The sequence below is a fragment of the Poecilia mexicana genome, unplaced genomic scaffold (assembly GCF_051168715.1).
Source record: "Poecilia mexicana isolate PSO_F unplaced genomic scaffold, ASM5116871v1 scaffold_19, whole genome shotgun sequence".
Classification (NCBI taxonomy): domain Eukaryota; kingdom Metazoa; phylum Chordata; class Actinopteri; order Cyprinodontiformes; family Poeciliidae; genus Poecilia; species Poecilia mexicana.
In genome coordinates this window covers 3,926,593-3,942,762 of record NW_028263388.1, presented here as the reverse complement: position 1 = coordinate 3,942,762, position 16,170 = coordinate 3,926,593, and the positions used below count along the sequence as shown (strand labels likewise).

At 40.1% G+C, this 16,170-nt stretch overlaps 2 protein-coding genes across 2 annotated transcripts; both read right to left on the bottom strand.

The window, feature by feature from the left end:
• Positions 1 to 3,723: 3,723 nt before the first annotated feature.
• On the bottom strand, positions 3,724 to 6,458 carry dlx3b (distal-less homeobox 3b). Its single transcript, XM_014969152.2, has 3 exons — positions 5,758 to 6,458; positions 4,900 to 5,084; positions 3,724 to 4,648 (listed from the first exon to the last, which is right to left on the bottom strand). The coding sequence occupies exons 1-3, from the start codon at positions 6,098 to 6,100 to the stop codon at positions 4,331 to 4,333; spliced, it is 846 nt and encodes a 281-aa protein (XP_014824638.1). The 5' UTR covers positions 6,101 to 6,458; the 3' UTR covers positions 3,724 to 4,330.
• A 3,191-nt stretch (positions 6,459 to 9,649) lies between these two features.
• Positions 9,650 to 15,527, bottom strand: ace (angiotensin I converting enzyme (peptidyl-dipeptidase A) 1). Its single transcript, XM_014969153.2, has 12 exons — positions 14,911 to 15,527; positions 13,729 to 13,896; positions 13,447 to 13,534; positions 12,677 to 12,820; positions 12,412 to 12,603; positions 12,162 to 12,259; positions 11,920 to 12,089; positions 11,567 to 11,790; positions 11,349 to 11,493; positions 11,073 to 11,171; positions 10,439 to 10,561; positions 9,650 to 10,339 (listed from the first exon to the last, which is right to left on the bottom strand). Exons 1-12 carry the CDS (start codon positions 15,145 to 15,147, stop codon positions 10,105 to 10,107), a joined length of 1,923 nt encoding a protein of 640 aa, XP_014824639.2. The 5' UTR covers positions 15,148 to 15,527; the 3' UTR covers positions 9,650 to 10,104.
• Between the last annotated feature and the right edge of the window lie 643 nt (positions 15,528 to 16,170).

The window sequence follows — 16,170 nt, the reverse complement described above, 5'->3', positions numbered from 1 at the left end:
CAAGCTGAGAGGAGTGGATGGAAGGCTGGGCTGACGGCTGAAGGCTCCTGATAAAGGCAGCTCTGACTGTATCAATGATGTGGATGCTGGGGGTTATCAGATATGAGCTGTCTGATGGCTTTTAATTGCAGGATAGCAATAGAAGGGAAAATAGCTTGTTATTAAATCTCTGTTGCTGTGAATGGGTGAATGGCAAAGCAGGTCTCCAGGGTGATTATTGTTATTAACTTGAAGGATCTGACATGTAGGGTAATTGTAAGCAGCTTCCCTGCAGGAAGAGATGTGAATGTGTGGTTTCATAAAATAGGCCGTGACTTTCTGGTTTGGGGGCTATGCTGCACAAATACACTGGAGGTGGAACGAAGGCTTTTACATAAGCATGACCTATAAGCAAGCGAGGCATCAAAAACACACTAATGGTGCATGCTGCGCCTTCTCTTCTTCTCCAGCCTGGACTTGCCCCGTATTGGCCGAAAACAGAGGTCAGCCAAGGTTCAGGACTCCACAGCTGTCCACGGTGCCTTCCTCCCTTCACTTCACCCAGGTTTACAGCGAAATGACCAGCCTGAGTGATGCTAATGCAGCTGAGGACGAGCCCGGCCTTGGACAGCTGCTGGGAGTCTTTCCGTAGCCGCCGACCTCTGCCTCAACCCACACAGATGCACTCGAGAGACAAACTCTGACACCATCATGTCGACAGCAGAGAGGGGTCACAGGGACAGGGCCTTATTTGTGGTCTTCCAAAATGCCACATTTGTGGATGTTTCTATTTCACAGCAACCTAAGGTTGGAAAGTCCTTATATTTAATTGAGCCATGGAAAAAACATATTATAATGTTGTAGCCCATTGGACACTGGAGATATTGGACAACCCTCTTTGTTGTTGGGTTATTTAATTGTCACTTTTCAACCACATTCACACATTAGCATATGTCTTTATGTAAATGTCTTTTACATCGTTTACATCGTTTTTCCTTGGTAATTTTACCCAAATGTCCAGGATCACACTCAAGTTCAACTCTTCCCCAGCCACACTCACACACCCTCCACTGCTGTCACACTTGGACTGTTCAGAGATGATACAAACGGACACGCCTGATGGCCCCCGTCCCACTTGTTGGCGAATTCATGTTTGTCCTCGGCACAAATGTCTCCCCTGATGGCGCACAGTCCAGGAGGCCCACACACACTGAGGGAGCCGCCAGGAGGGATCACATGTACTTTGTGATGAGATTTCATTGATATCAAAAGGCAATAGTAATCATGCCGCTTTTGTCAAATCAGCACTGGGTACATTTACATGCTGACTGACGCCATAGACAACTGGTGTTGAGTTCAATGGATATAAAACAAGATGGGGACACCAGGGGGATGGGATTAAGGAGCTCTGAAACGCTAAGCTGTTTGTAGCTGAATGTGCAAAAAAAAAAAAAGATGTGCTAAGAAAATTACAGGTCAGAAGGGACAAAAAGCTTGTTAACAAAAGTGACAACAGGACATTTTTTTTCTTTTTTAAAAATAAAACAGAGCGATACGAAAAGTTACATTCATATGTTACGGAGATATGTTTTGATAGGTTTAAACACTTTCGTATTTTATTTAAGGGTGTGAAGGCTTTCACTGAGTGTTAATGTCACGTTTGTCACCATTGTAGCTGCTGAAAAAGCATCTTTAAAGGCCTTTAATGAAGTTGTTAAAATGCTCAAAGGTTTATTATCTTTTGAAGTTTGACATGACTGACAGCAATGAACCGATTTCAGAATTAATTTTAAATAGCATCATAATTCAACGCTTTGACAGTATTAGCAGTAATAACAGTTATCACTGGTGCTGCCTGTAAAAGCAGGCCACTTCAGGAACAGTGGTGGATTGGCACTCAGGTCACAATAGGTGCCATATTTTTAGGTTATTAAAAAAACTCAGGGAAAGTTAAAAGTGTCCTGCCCAGTCTAGAAAATTATTGTCAAATACAAACAGAAAACACTGCAAAATATATATGTTGAAAGGTGAAAGTCAAAATATGGATGTTGGAGACTGAAAGGTAATCTCTATGAAAATGTCTAAAAAAGTGGTTTATGGAAAAAATTGAAAGTAAATATAAAGATGCCAGTGGATTTGTAAATGCTGCTGGCTGAATGTCATCTGATAGCTAATGATGTCTATATGTAGTTAAAATAGAATACTGACGTCGAATTAAGTTGAAAAGTAAAAAAAGTCAACTTGTCAGGGTTGATTAAATTAGCTTCCCAAGCTCAGCTGGTTTTACGGTCTGAACGAAACCCGTGGAGTAAAACAGTTTCATTTTGAACACACGTTTTGCGATTAATTAAGAAAAGGACAGCCGTTAAAAAGACCACCAGGATACGGAGTGGGTTGTGACAGACACGACCCTGGTGTCTTACAGCAACACCTCCACGGGTGAGCGCATACCACTGCAGCTACTAAAAGCAGCAGAAACGATTCATTAAAGAAAAAAGAACGAAAAAAAACCCACCGTGGGTACATTTTCTCTCCGTGTGTAATGGCGCCCTGGTGGTCCATGTGGACGAACTCACAGTCAGCAGTTTCTCCATCATCTCTATTTTCAGAGTGTTTGGAACGTCATGGCCAACCAGCCTCTATAGCTCACATTAATAACGATAGGAGTTTAAAGGAGCGCAGCTGTTTTATTGTCTTTTCCTTTTTCAGTGTGACATGGTGTCTAAAGAACTCGGTAACATCAAAGGTTTTCTTACCGAGCTTCGCAGTGTCCCACGTTCCAATTATAACATGAAAAACCTCCCCTACTTCCGGTCGTACGGCCTTTTGTTATCTGTAAAAATGTCCTCTTCCTGTAGAAATAAAGATACATTTTTAACCTTGAGTATGTATTTAAAGGTAGTATTTCAAATCAAAATTGTTTAATAAATAAGCACGTAGCTGTACTGTTTATTCACATCCAATACCCTCAGAGGTGCGCGTGCGTTTATGACGTCTCGCCGTCTCCTTGCCAACGTGCCCTCTGATCCGGCAACAGAACAGCAATTAAATCCAATGACTCCGGCACGTCTGCAGCAATAGCACTGAAAAAAGTTATTATTATTATTATTATTATTATTATTATTATTATTATTATTATTATTATTATTATTATTATTATTATAGATTGTCCGATTTTCAGAATCGGGGACAAATTTAAAAAGCTACACAATAAATATCTGCATTTAATCTTTGTGTTTTTCTTCAGTAGAATTTCCACTGGATTTTAGGGGTTTTTTTATATTTGTTTTTTTGTTTGTTTGTTTGTTTGTTTATTTATTTGTTTTTGAATTATTCTTATACATAATCACATGATCCAAGTACTGGGCATACTTGGAGCATGTATACCCTGTACATGCTCCATGCTGGTGTGTTTTTCAGGTTGGCGTATCTTGCCTTCGTACCCACAAATAGTCCACGGATCCATTCCAAATTCTGCCTAAACAAGGACATTGAAGGCCAGGCTTTGATGTCAACCAACAATAATAACCTTCCCACCACAATTAGACGACAACAGACGTATTTTTCACGTCCCAGTTTGTCACCACATTTACTAAACATGTTCATATGGATGTCTCTGAATTCCCAAACCACTTTATTTTGTTTTCGGACAAACTTTGCTTCTATTGCGCTCTTTAAAACGGTGTCTTGAATCCTTCAGCCGAGCCTTTACGGGTTTCTTTAAAAAGGGCTTGAGACACAGCGATCATTTAACACCTTTATTCATTAGACAGGAAGGCAACAGTTTGACTCATTACATGAATATAAAAACAGTCTAACAGCACCACAGTGCTCTTTCTTGTTCAAATATGATCATAGTGGTTCTGCATATATATTTATATAAAAACATTTATTTACAACCTTCAGCATTTTTGTACAAATCCTTATAAATATGTCCTGAGTTCTTTTTTTTTTCTTTCTATTTTTCAAGCTCTCCACAAACCCACATGCATGATTGGTTGCAGCACAGTTTTGTGATTTAGTTTGTGTTTAGGCTACTTGTATTGGGAGAAGAAAAAAAAGACACTTTGCATATCATTTACAAAAGGATTATACGGTAGAGGTGATAAATAATTTAAAAATAAAACACGCCAGATGTCCCTTAAATATGCTGCCAAAAGTGATTAGAAATCCCTTATGTGCTTTAAAAATAAAAATCTGGAAGTCCAGCTCTGAAGACTCTCTGCGGACATCCAGAGGCAGAAAGCAGTGTTTGGTTTCCGGCCTCCTCTGGCTCCATTAGAGTTCGCTCTGCAGAGTCACTGTGGGGAGAACTCGTAAAACACAACGTGGGTCTGCGCCCGAGTCCGAGTTAGTAAACGGCTCCCACGCTCTGCTGCGGCACCGGGTGGTGCACGGTGCCCGGATGCTGTAGGTGGGATCCCTGCTGGTACCAATGGTTGGTATAATCCTCCAGGTAGGGCGGCGACGAGCTGTGGGCCGGCTGCGGCACCTGAGGCCGGCTGATCGGCGTGTTCTGAGGGGTGCTGCTGCCGTCCCAGACGGCGGGGGAAGGCGGGGAATTACAGGCCATGGAGTCGCTGGCGTTGGGACTGTGCTCCAGGGGAACCTCGCCGTTTTTGTACAGCTTCTTGAACTTGGATCTCCGGTTCTGGAACCAGATCTTGACCTGAGACGAAAGAAAGAAAGAAAGAAAAAAAAAAAGACGGGAGTTAATTACTGATCTAAAATTTAAAAAAAAATAAATAAAACATTTGCTGCGCTAATATTGCTATGAAAAAAAACAATGTTAAAAAAGTAATAATTTTAACTAGTTTTTTTTTTTTTAATCTAAACATGTGTTTTATTCAGTTTTTTGTCCACGTGGGGGAAGTTTTTCTTTAAAAGGTTCTAATTCAGGAACAGTCAGTAGCAGCTCACCTGAGTCTGAGTGAGGCCGAGCTGGGCCGCCAGCTCCGCTCTCTCGGGCAGGGCGAGGTACTGCGCCTTCTGGAAGCGCCTCTGCAGGGCGGCCAGCTGGTAGCTGGAGTAGATCGTCCTCGGCTTGCGGATCTTTTTGGGCTTTCCGTTCACCATACGAACCTCCGGTTCTGGTTCTTCTTTGACTGTAAATTTACAGGAAAAAAAAGACCGAATGAATCAAACTGATCGCACATCATAACTGATGAGTCAAAAAATTAAGAGGAAGGAAAGATGAACGGGAACAGTAAAATAAGCCTAACCTCTCTGCAAAGCGATTTTAAATGTAAGAATTATTATTATTATTATTATTATTATTATTATTATTATTATTATTATACACTAATATATTAGTGTATTAGTCATACACTAATATAAAATGAAAAATATAAATTAGATATTCATGAAATTTAATAACATTTGACAAAAGAAAATTCAAAAAGAAAGAAAAACTAAAACAAATATAAGTAGTAAAAAAAACACTTAAAACTGTGAGTAAAAATTCCCTGAAATAAAATTTTCAACTAAGCAGAGCAGCACAATTTTTAATTTCGTCTCTTTTTTACAGCTCCTATTAAACACTTTCATCTGTTTATAACTGCGTTATAAACATTTATTTCATTTAATTCGCAATTAAATAGTTCTAATATATTTTCCAATTTCGGATGAAATATTTTCTTATTTCTTTACCAAAATTCTAAGAGGAAACGGTGTCGAAAATCTCTGAGGACATTTGGAATAAAAATCACTTTAAGCATAAATGAATTAAAACAGGAGGGTGAAACACTGGAATGTTTGGCGCGTCGTGTTCTCATTTACCTGAGCCGGGCGGTGAGGCCTGCAGGTGATCTCTGTTGTAATGTCCGTACTGTCTGTAGCTGTTCGTGTAGGGATACTCGGATTTGGTCGCGTACGCTCCCGCCGCTCCCATCCCGTTCAAATTGAACTGATGGTGGTAAGAGTTCATGGGCTGTCCGTACGGCTGGCTCTGGTAGTACTCGTGGTGGCCGTGGGCCGTCTGTCCGCTGTAGTAGCCCATGTCCGTCACTGAGGACTCTGGGAGAGTCGGGGAGTCCTTGGAGCTCGGGTGGCAGCCCATAGATCCCGGGAGATCTGTCAGAATACTCGCGATCTTCTTCTCGTAGCTCTGTCCGGCGCTCATGATGAAAGAGGCGCTCCGGAATTGTTAAAACAACAAAAAGGAAGACAAAAAATAAAAAAATAATGAAAAAAGAAGAAGAAGAAAAGAAATCCTCCCTCCCCCTCCTGCTGGATTGATTAGCTTTGAGGTTTTGCGCAAGGAACAGCAGTGTGTGCACTCCAAGAACGTGCAGGGTGTTGCTGAGGATATAGTCCACTGAAACTTTTCCAGCTGCAGAAACTTTCTAATGGCATCGCTCAGCCTCTGTGGCACAGAGTTATAAAGAGCCGAGCTGCAATTCGCCTTCCTATTGGCTGCTCGCCCCCCTCCTCCCTCCTTCCTTCTGCGCTCCGGGCGAAGTCTTGATGGAACCCAGCCTTCAGCCGGGGGCGCATATGCACTCGCTGCCCCCCATAAACTCATTTTTCTTAACTTTTACCTGTGAACCGCGCGGGCTCTGCACACATTAAAACGAGGTCACCACCGATTTAACCCCGTGATGTTGCAACATGATGCAGCGGGCATGTTTTCTAAAGACTAATCCTGCAGCCAGACCGTCTCCCTAATGTTTTATGCAATGTTTTCTTAACAATGCCTAGAGATCACACTTTATTGAAAGACTGCCAGCCGGCCTCCCACTGACTGCTGTTGTCATTTAAAGACAGCAGAGGACGGGGAAGTTTGCGTGAAATGCGAGAGAAGGAGGAGAAGAACAAGAGGAAGAAGGTAAAAAAAAAAATAGTTCAACTGATGTGTCCTGAGGGTGAATTCCTCTGCTCTGCTTATCTTGTTTGTGAATATGCAAATCAGCACTGCTACAAGTTGACAGGACTGAAGCGAACAGTGCCAGAGGTAAAGGAGATATTCCTCTACACATTAAAATAATATAAATATTTAGTCAGTTTTATTTAAACAGCTCTTCTGTCTTTATTTTTCTTATGCGTCTGTTAATAATATGGTGAACAGCGCCTCCTTGTGTAACGAAGTGATAAATCTATTTTTTTTAGCAATTAGGTTTCTGTTGGAAAACATAGCGCCAATTCAGAAGTGTCTCAAGAAAGTTATAGTTAATTTTATGAAATAAATAAATAAAACAGGGCTTCACTTTCTTTATAGCTTTATACAAGAATCAGCTGAGGTACTTTAGAGTTTTTACAAACGTATTTCCAGTTCAGTCATCAATAACCAGCCATTTCTAATACAACACCGCCCTCTTCTGGCGAAAACCAGAAATAATCCACACTTGACAATTCACTAATATATTATTATTATTATTATTGTTGTTGTTGTTGTTGTTGTTGTTAATTAGTATCATTATTTGATGATGATGATGATGATGATGATGATGATGATGATGATGATGATGATGATGAAACCAAATCACGTTTACCTATCTTTAAAACACACAAAAAAATCCATGTTGTCAAAGTAGGAGTTTTGTGTGTAGAATTTTGAAGAAATATTAATTTAACATAAAATTTGAAAAAGCATAGTGCTGTGAATACTTCCTAGATACGGTGTACACTGGGTTTTTGTGCTCATTTGAACAAACTGCTATCTCTATATTTGAATATTTATTATTGCTAGTAGCCTGATTTAGTTTGATGATAAATTTTCAAAATTAAAATATACGTTTATATATTCTTACACATATATTGTAAATTCTTTCTGACAAAAGCAGCTCCTTAGCTCAGAACAATGGTCACTCAGTGTCCCATGAAATGTGACCACAAATTTCTCATTAGCTCTTCTGGTTCCCAACATTCATCCTGTTTCTCATTTCATTCATTGTTAAACGTGTTTCTGTTGGGATCCAGCCATGAAGGACTGAACTACATACAGGAAACAAAGAGTCTGACAACTGTTAATCCCAGAATGCATTGCATTAACCCATTTTCAGTTTCTAGAAGGAACAGGAAGCACTTCACAGCAACTGAAGCACCTGACATGTTGAACAAACGGGCCTGGCTGCTGGTGCTGCATTCCAGTTAACTGGGACGTGGGAACTCAGAGCTGGTTTGACGTCACACCCCAGGTAACAGTGTTCTAGTTAAGAGGTCAGAATTGTGACTTGGTTGCACCCACAGACATTGTTTGTAGTAACTCTTACAAACATCATTTTAATGTTGACTTTCCATAAGCAAACACCACTTTTAATTTGTTCAGTTTAGAATTGCAGGCACTACATGTGATATTGATTTTAGACGCACCCTCACAAAGGTGTCTTGTAAAATAAACATGTTTTCACAACATTGTACTAAATGCTGACATGAGGAGCAGCCATTTTGAAATGCAAAGTCAGCCTCACAAATGGTAACAGGGCAGTGGGAGTTGCTCTCGTGCTTCCAGACTTCGGAGGACCTTTAAGTTGACATCTCTGATGGTTCTCTCTCCACAGCTTGCAGCTGTCTGTTCCTCCAGCCAGTGCTGGAGGAACAGACAATCCATGGATGAATGGATTGATATAGTTACTTTATATTTACTGTTTAACAAAGAATGTCAAAGAAACACAGTGTACTAGATATTTACCTCTGAAAAATCCACCCACACATAACAGCCTTTAAACCTAGAAACCGTTTCAGTCATGCTTTTTAAATCATGGTCAGTGAACCCATCAGGCTCTTCTGCAACATACAAGCCTTAGAAAAAGATATTTAAATCATGTGCATTTTCATCCTGCGGCTTAAAACTACTGCAACACCACATTCTGCAATAAAGACACACCTGTTTGTCTAATGGGACTTCAAAATGATTTAAGCTTGAATAATGCAACACAATGTTGCTTAATAGTTGACTTTGAAGATGGAGCGCCAGTGTAGACCTGCAGTGTGTGCACCAATTGCACCAATGATGACCAATTCCATCATGGAAATTGTTTTGCTAAATATTAAATGAAATCACACTTCGGAACACAAGCAGAACCTGTGAGGACCTTTTCATGGTGGGACATGATCTGGAAGCACCCAGTCCTGAAGCTGTGCTCTGTCAGGTTAGTGTTGTAGTTCTAGGTGTTGTAGTTCTACGTAACCGACAGGCTGTTAAAGAACACCACCTGTGTAGAGCTGTTGAAGTCATAAGTTGCGTTTCCATTATACACGTGAGACAAAGTATTCATCTATCCATACATACCTATCTACATACGTACAGCAATATACAGAACACAAAAGTCCCATTTAACGTGTCTGAAAAGGGGAAGGAAGAAGCACGCTGTGGTAAATGAGCCACACATAGTGTACCATCATACACATATAAAATTCTGTTTGCCATATTAGAAACATCCATTCAACTTTATCTCAGATCTTCGTTACCTGATGAAAATCATCAGTCTGAACTTTTTCTGAAATAAACTTATATTGGGACATTGCTTCAATTGTAGACTGAGTTTACTCCAGATCCTTACACCACTGACTGAAGTGCACATTCTCTTCATGGTTGTCCTGACCATCCTGGTTCTAACGTTAATATTAGAACCAGTAAAGCATTTCTGTATGTTATCTGGTAGTTGTTTGTATCTCGCTTAATACATCAACTGAGAATAAAACAAGACTTGAATATTAAAAGAGATCGATCTTAAGTAGCAGAAGTTTCTTTATTGTAAACCAACATTCCATTAAATTAGAGAAAAACTAAATATGCTTTAGGCTAAAACTACTGCAAACCACATATGGGTGGTCTTCACCAATAGCCCATAATTAGGCTATGATGATGAAGAGGATTTTTACATTCCAATCACAGAACATGAAAATACACCTCATAATATGCACATGAAGAGAGCTTGGTGACCTAGGCTTTAACACACTGAGACAAAGTTGCTGAACTGCTTTTCTTAACATTGAGCATTAAAACCAGAACACAGCAACTGTAGCGCTCCAGCTAGCATGGGAGCAGTCTAGTTTTCAGACATCTTTTAAATTGACCCGCCCACCACCACTCCCTGCTTATTAGCTTCATTAATGTCCAGGTAAATGAGTCAGTTGAGATGAGAAACCATCCCATCTGAAATATAAAACCACATTCAATTCTTTCTACAGAGTTGAGGTTTGTAATTGTGCATCAATATCGTCAGGGTAGCCCTCAGGGATTGGTGGAACCCAGTCGAGATCAGGCCATCCAAGGGTCTCATTGGCAGTTTGCTCTTCCAGCCATTTTGTTATGGGGTCAAAGTATTTGAGTAATGAGGTGGCATTTATTTCACGTGTGCCTATGGCCTCCTGGAGCATGTCAGGCCAAGGCCTTGAAGAGCCTGCCTCGAGAACTTTCCTAGGGAAAAAGGAACACATATTGCAACACTGAAGTAAAATGTACTCATTTGTGGATAAAAAAAAGAAAAGAAAAACAGAAACAAAAATTCATTCCTACTTCAGGATGGCTCCAGCTTCTGTAGAACGGTAGATGTCACATGTGTGCAGAGGACCAGTCTGATTGGCTACCTCACAGAGTTTCTCATGAAACTGAAATCGCAGGATGAAGCTAACAAAGTACCTGCAGGGGAAAGAAGAACTTCAGAAAACAAAAATCCCCCAAGCTCTTTTGCCTCCTCCCTGTGCTCCTACATCTATCTGCAAATATAAACGGCTTGATCAGAAACCAAAACCAGGAGGGACTCATTGCTGTCGATCACACTTATGTGACGCTCACATCCTCCCCCTGGCTCTTTACTACACTACAGCCAGTTACCCACACTGAAGCCTGCCATGACTACTCACACTAGTTGACCAAGATAGATGAGGCCAACAAAGGGAAGAAATCACTGTGTGGCCCAGGACTGTTTTCAGTGAACAGGTTGTGGAAATGATAAAACCAGATGCAATTTTAACACCCATGTGTTTTTTTGTGGAAGTCTAACACCTAGTTTGGGGAACAAAAAAAAAAAAAAAAAAGCTTCAGATTTCCAATAATGGGGGAAATGAGTTATTAGAGAGCTATTAATACATTCTTTACCACTTACTTAATTTTACTTAAGTTAGCATCATATGGGTGGGAGATCTTTTACCTGATGTATGGTGTGTTTCCAGGGACATGGTACTTTGCCCCAGGATCAAAGTGCTCCTCTGTACGCCTGGTAGGAGGGCAAATTCCTTGGTATTTTGTTCTGTGAAGAAATTTAGAAATCACAGAAATAGGTCAACAAGTCAGGCTAAGATCTGGAACCACACAGTCAGAGTGACAGCAGAGAAAGTTTCCACAGGTTGTTGTGGCTCAGACTCTCTGTGAAAGTGACTTTGTAAAAAACCACCAATCCTAAAATGCAAGTTTTATTTGGTCTCACCTGAGGTTCCACCAAGCAGAGTTGTACTTCTCTGGAGGAGTGTTTCCATTGAACACATCCCATCTCCAGAGGTCAACAAGATAGCCAAAAGGAAGGAAAGCGATAGTCTCTAAAGCAGTCTTCAACAGGAAGTTCAGGTCACTTTCTGGTAAAAAATACAGAATGGTTATTCTGTTTAAGAGTCCATCTGAATTAATGAGAGGATATCTGGTCAGTACCATTGTCAGAGGTCACAGACTCCAGCAGGTTAATCTCATGGAGATGCTTGGGTGTTGAAACTGAAAGGGACATAAGGTCACCAATAGCTTCATGGAAACCAGGGTTGGCTCCATCACGGAAGCCCACAGGCTGATCCTTGTACTGCAGGTAATACTGGATGTGGCCCATCTCATGGTGTACAGTGAAGAGGTCTTCCATGGTCACTGTGGTGCACTGCTTAATCCTGCAGGAATGAAACATCGACCAGATTACTGGCATTTGAAGTTGCTTCCCCCACACCCCCAGCAGCTAGTCTTCCAGGTTGCAGAACAAGTGGGTTAGCCACCATAATGTCACAGGTTAAAAATTTTACCTGAAGTCTCTGCGGTTATAAAAGTCCCAGGCAGACGCATGGCATACAACTTCCCGACCTTCAGGCTTAACAAGCATCGACCCTTCCCAGAACTCTGGAGGCATCTCCTTTAGACCCAGAGAGGTGAAGAATTCCTCGGCTACACGGAACATGTGTGTAGCATTGAAGCCCTGCAGAAAATAAATGAACATTTTAAAGACCGTGAGAACTAGCTTTCCCCAACCTCAGTCCTCAATCCGCACCTGTCTGACCATCTCATCAGTCACGTCTAGGAAAGGTTTGCCAGGAAATGGGACCATCATCTCATAGAGGTTGTTCCATGACTGAGCCCACATATTTCCTAGTAGGATGAAGACGTAGTGGAGAAATCCTGAATTACTGTGAAAGACTAACTGGCACTGATGGAAATATCTTCATAGAGAAGGGTCAATGACCATTAAATGTCTCCATCGTGGCATGGAGCTTCACATGTCTGTTATACATGCATCTTACCCAACAGGTGTGCAGGGATGGGTCCTTTTAGGTTGATATATTTGGGACCATAGAGGTTGTAGAGTTTGCGTCTTACAAAGGCATGCAGGTTCAAGTAGAGCGGTTCAATTGTCTTGTAGAGCCTTTCTAAATCCTCCTGAAAGGTTTCCATCTCATACCAAGAGCGCCAAGAAGCTCCAGTGTCATTAAAGCCTGAAAATGATTTTCTTTTTTTAAAGATCCTGTCTGGATTTTTGCCATTTTATTTCAAGCCCATAGTTCTTACCATCCCCTTGAGAGGCTTTGTTACTGAGCTCCACAAACCTGGAATAGTACTCTTTAACAGGCACACCCGATACATTGTGCCAGCTCTCCCAAGCAAAGAGTAGTTTCTTATAGCTTCTGGACTTGGCCAGAATTTCCGAGAGCTCTGAGATAAATGACAGTTACCCGTTAGATAGAAAAGCCAACATGTTTCTGCAATACTGGCATGAGTCAGATAACAGACAAATGTTTATTTTAATTATAAAGCTTTATTGTATAGCTTCCTGCTCATCAAGGGAATAAAAGTCCTAGCAACAAGAAATTAGGTCCTGTTATGTCAGAGCCATGTTGTCAGGACTCCAAATATCATTTCAAACAACCAGGTTAAGACAAATGTGAAAGTTGATACATGGCATCTTAAGTTACACTGGATTTCTCCTATATTTGCAAAAGTAACTAAACAAACAGATGCATCACTGACAAAAAGGATCTTATTTTAGTTTCTCAGTAATTCTCTGAAGCAGTTTTCCTTCATCTTGTCCATGGCAGTTTCCCCTTCCAAATGCATTAAGCTTGTTTAGCCGACAAAACAGAAGGTCCAGTGATTGGGGCTTAAAAACCATTGTGTCAACATTTCTCCTCTAGTAATTATTTGACGCCGAGGCACTTGTGTTTTTAATTTACAAACAAATAATGATGACTTGTTCTCCACTTCCAGCTCAAAAACATAGTATAATAAAATTGCAGTTTATTGATGTTGCTAACAAAAGACACTTGTAAATGTGTGATTACCAGGCTCCAGGTTCCAGGTAACATTTGGCAGTGGGTGCACTTTACTTGTTGAATAAATACTCTCCATGGTGTTCAGGATGGTGTTATACTACAAAGAGAAGCAAGTTTATGGGCATTAATAGCTCAGAAGAGATTAAATGTTACTGTAGTAACATTTAGTTACTTTGGTAACTAAATGTTACTACAGTAACTTCACTGTTGTAACATTTACTATAGTAACTAAATGTTACTGTAGTAACATAGTAACTAAATGTTACTGTAGTAACATAAGGGCTACTGTACCTCCACTCGCTCAGCCTGAAGAAGGTTAGCACTACCCAGAAACTTGACACCAGCAAACAGCCTTCTGTCCTTCTCAGAAAGAGATTTAAGTACTTCTTTAGAGAAGATCTGCTTGGCCTTCATTCCCCAGGCTTCTGAAAAATTTTGATACACAAGGCTTGCCGCTACCTAAAAACAAGAGGCACCACAAGTCAATGATCACAGATAGGGAGGTTGAATGAAACGCAGTCAAACTCTAAACAAATGTTTCACATGAACGCCTTGAAACTCATGGTAAAGTTAGAGGAAAGTTTGATCTGTGCCATCAGAGCTTTTTAAAGATGTCATCTCTCCTGTTGGGGCAGCAGAATCGGAGCCATCAGTGACTGCTGTGGAGCTTCAAGAGATGATGGTTCAAAGATAAATTTTACATAAAAACAATAAATAAATAAATAAATAAATAAATAAAAACACCCTATTACCACTATTCCTCCCGCCCAGCCCCCAAACTAAAATACTGTTCAAACAACTTGAATCTGAGCATCTACGATCATTTTGTGCCTCCATTTGTTGGGCTTGTGGTTGGGCTTGATTTTTTTAGACAAAAAGGTTGATGAAAGGTTGGTTTAAACTTTTGTCTAAAAAAATCAATTCTGTGGAATTTTTCCAGAGGCAAGTAAGTTAACCTTTATTAATTATTAAGTAGTTAAATTACAAGTCACAATTACTCAATTTTTAATATCAGGTAGATTTAATTTAATTTTCTTTGGTGTTTCAGAGTTGTTGACTTTATATTTATTTGTTTAACTTCTGCGCTCTGAGTGTGATGTGAAGTTTGTGTCGTGCGAAGGAAAAATACCTGAGAAAAATACACATCGAATTTATGACATTTAAAAGTTCATTTTAAAAAAATCCACCAAACTCTAGGATTGTTCATTATAATGCAACCTGCATTTGACTTTAACTGTCAGTGTTAAATTTACCCAACTAAACTAAGAGCAAATCGTTACCTTTTCTTTTTTTAATTTTAAATGGAGTGTAGAGTAGTGAATTCTATAGGTTAAAAAAGTATCACAAAGTGTCTCAAGTTAATATTGTATGTTTTATTTCTCCATATTTGATGGAACAGAGTGGTTTGATGGCTTTTGTCTAAAAAAATAAAATAAAATGAAAAAAAAAAAAAATCACACTACCATGTTCTACCTGCAGCCTGGAGTTTAATTCCGTCAAGTTGGTGTTGTAGTTCCAGCTGGCGGACGTGATGTTAAAGAAGACCTCCTCTGCAGTGCTGTTGTAGTCACTGAGGAACCTCAAGGCATCCGAGGCTGTGTCCGCATAGTCCCCTGGCGTCCAGCGGACAGACCGAGCTTCAGACAGCAACAAGACGGACAGCAGCGGCAGCCAGGCTGATTTTACCAACCTGTGGACGCCAGGAGCCATGTTGGCCAGGGCAGGAAGAGAGGAGGGACAACTGGTGCATATGAGGAATGAAGCGCCTTCTGCTCCTCAGAAGCCACAGAGCTTTATTTAAAGTAGCACGCTATAACCCCACCCACAGTTTGGTTTCAGCCCTCCCTCCAAACACCAGAGAACTGAATAGAATTTACCCTCCAATCAGAGGCTGAGAAGAAGTGGCGGGTGATTCTGATTACCTGTCATATTTCCAAGTGAACCCCTCCCTCCCTTCAGCTCCAGAACCATTCGGTCGTGTTGACCAGAGGCGCTAGGGGGCGCTGTAGCTCCTCCTGGAGAAGTCATAATACAACCAATAAATTATCGATTATTATTTTCTTTTTCTAATATCAACTAATATTCTTTAATATTTGGTTGTTGTGATATATTCCTTGCAAAACACAACTCCTAAAAAAAAAGCAGTGATTATATATTGAGTGAAAAAAAAAATCGTATCTCGCTACAACAAATTTACTTGTGCCTATTTTTTACTTCCAGTAAATAATAAAAATGAGCACGTAATCCAAATGGATCATTTTCTGTTACTCAAATATCCAATAATGGCAGCAGCAGCTCAAAGGGAAACTATGGATAAAACAGGAGAGGTCACATTTCAAATATTTAAAGCAAAATACTAATAAATAATTATTGATACTAACTGATATGAAATGCTTATGTCCTGTCCTTTTCAACCACATATGTTTTAATTAAACAGAATATCACTATCCACCATATTGGTAACTGTAGATGTCTGAGTTCTGAATTCTCCTGTTTTGTTTCTGTGTGGGAATTAATAATCCTTATCACACTCTGTTAAATGCTTAATCCTGCATTTTAAACTCAGAAATGTTAAGATCTCTGAAATGTTCAAGAAGAAAACAAAAACATTTATGAGAAAAGTCAAAAATTTGTGAGAAAAAAGCTCTGAAATTTTGAGATTAATCACAGAAATTTCTAGAAAAAAAAAGAACTAGAGTTCCTCAGTGACTACAGCAGCACTGCAGAGGTTTT

What these genes read in the sequence shown, in the direction of transcription:
- dlx3b (XM_014969152.2), bottom strand. Translation starts at nt 6,100, where the DNA reads ATGAGCGCCGGACAGAGCTACGAGAAGAAGATCGCGAGTATTCTGACA. An exon ending in GGCCTCACCGCCCGGCTCAG is followed by an intron (nt 5,085 to 5,757) that starts GTAAATGAGAAC and finishes GTAAATTTACAG; the next exon opens with TCAAAGAAGAACCAGAACCG. An exon ending in TCGGCCTCACTCAGACTCAG is followed by an intron (nt 4,649 to 4,899) that starts GTGAGCTGCTAC and finishes CTTTCGTCTCAG; the next exon opens with GTCAAGATCTGGTTCCAGAA.
- ace (XM_014969153.2), bottom strand. Translation starts at nt 15,147, where the DNA reads ATGGCTCCTGGCGTCCACAGGTTGGTAAAATCAGCCTGGCTGCCGCTG. An exon ending in AATTAAACTCCAGGCTGCAG is followed by an intron (nt 13,897 to 14,910) that starts GTAGAACATGGT and finishes TCTTGTTTTTAG; the next exon opens with GTAGCGGCAAGCCTTGTGTA. An exon ending in CAAAGCCTCTCAAGGGGATG is followed by an intron (nt 12,604 to 12,676) that starts GTAAGAACTATG and finishes AATCATTTTCAG; the next exon opens with GCTTTAATGACACTGGAGCT.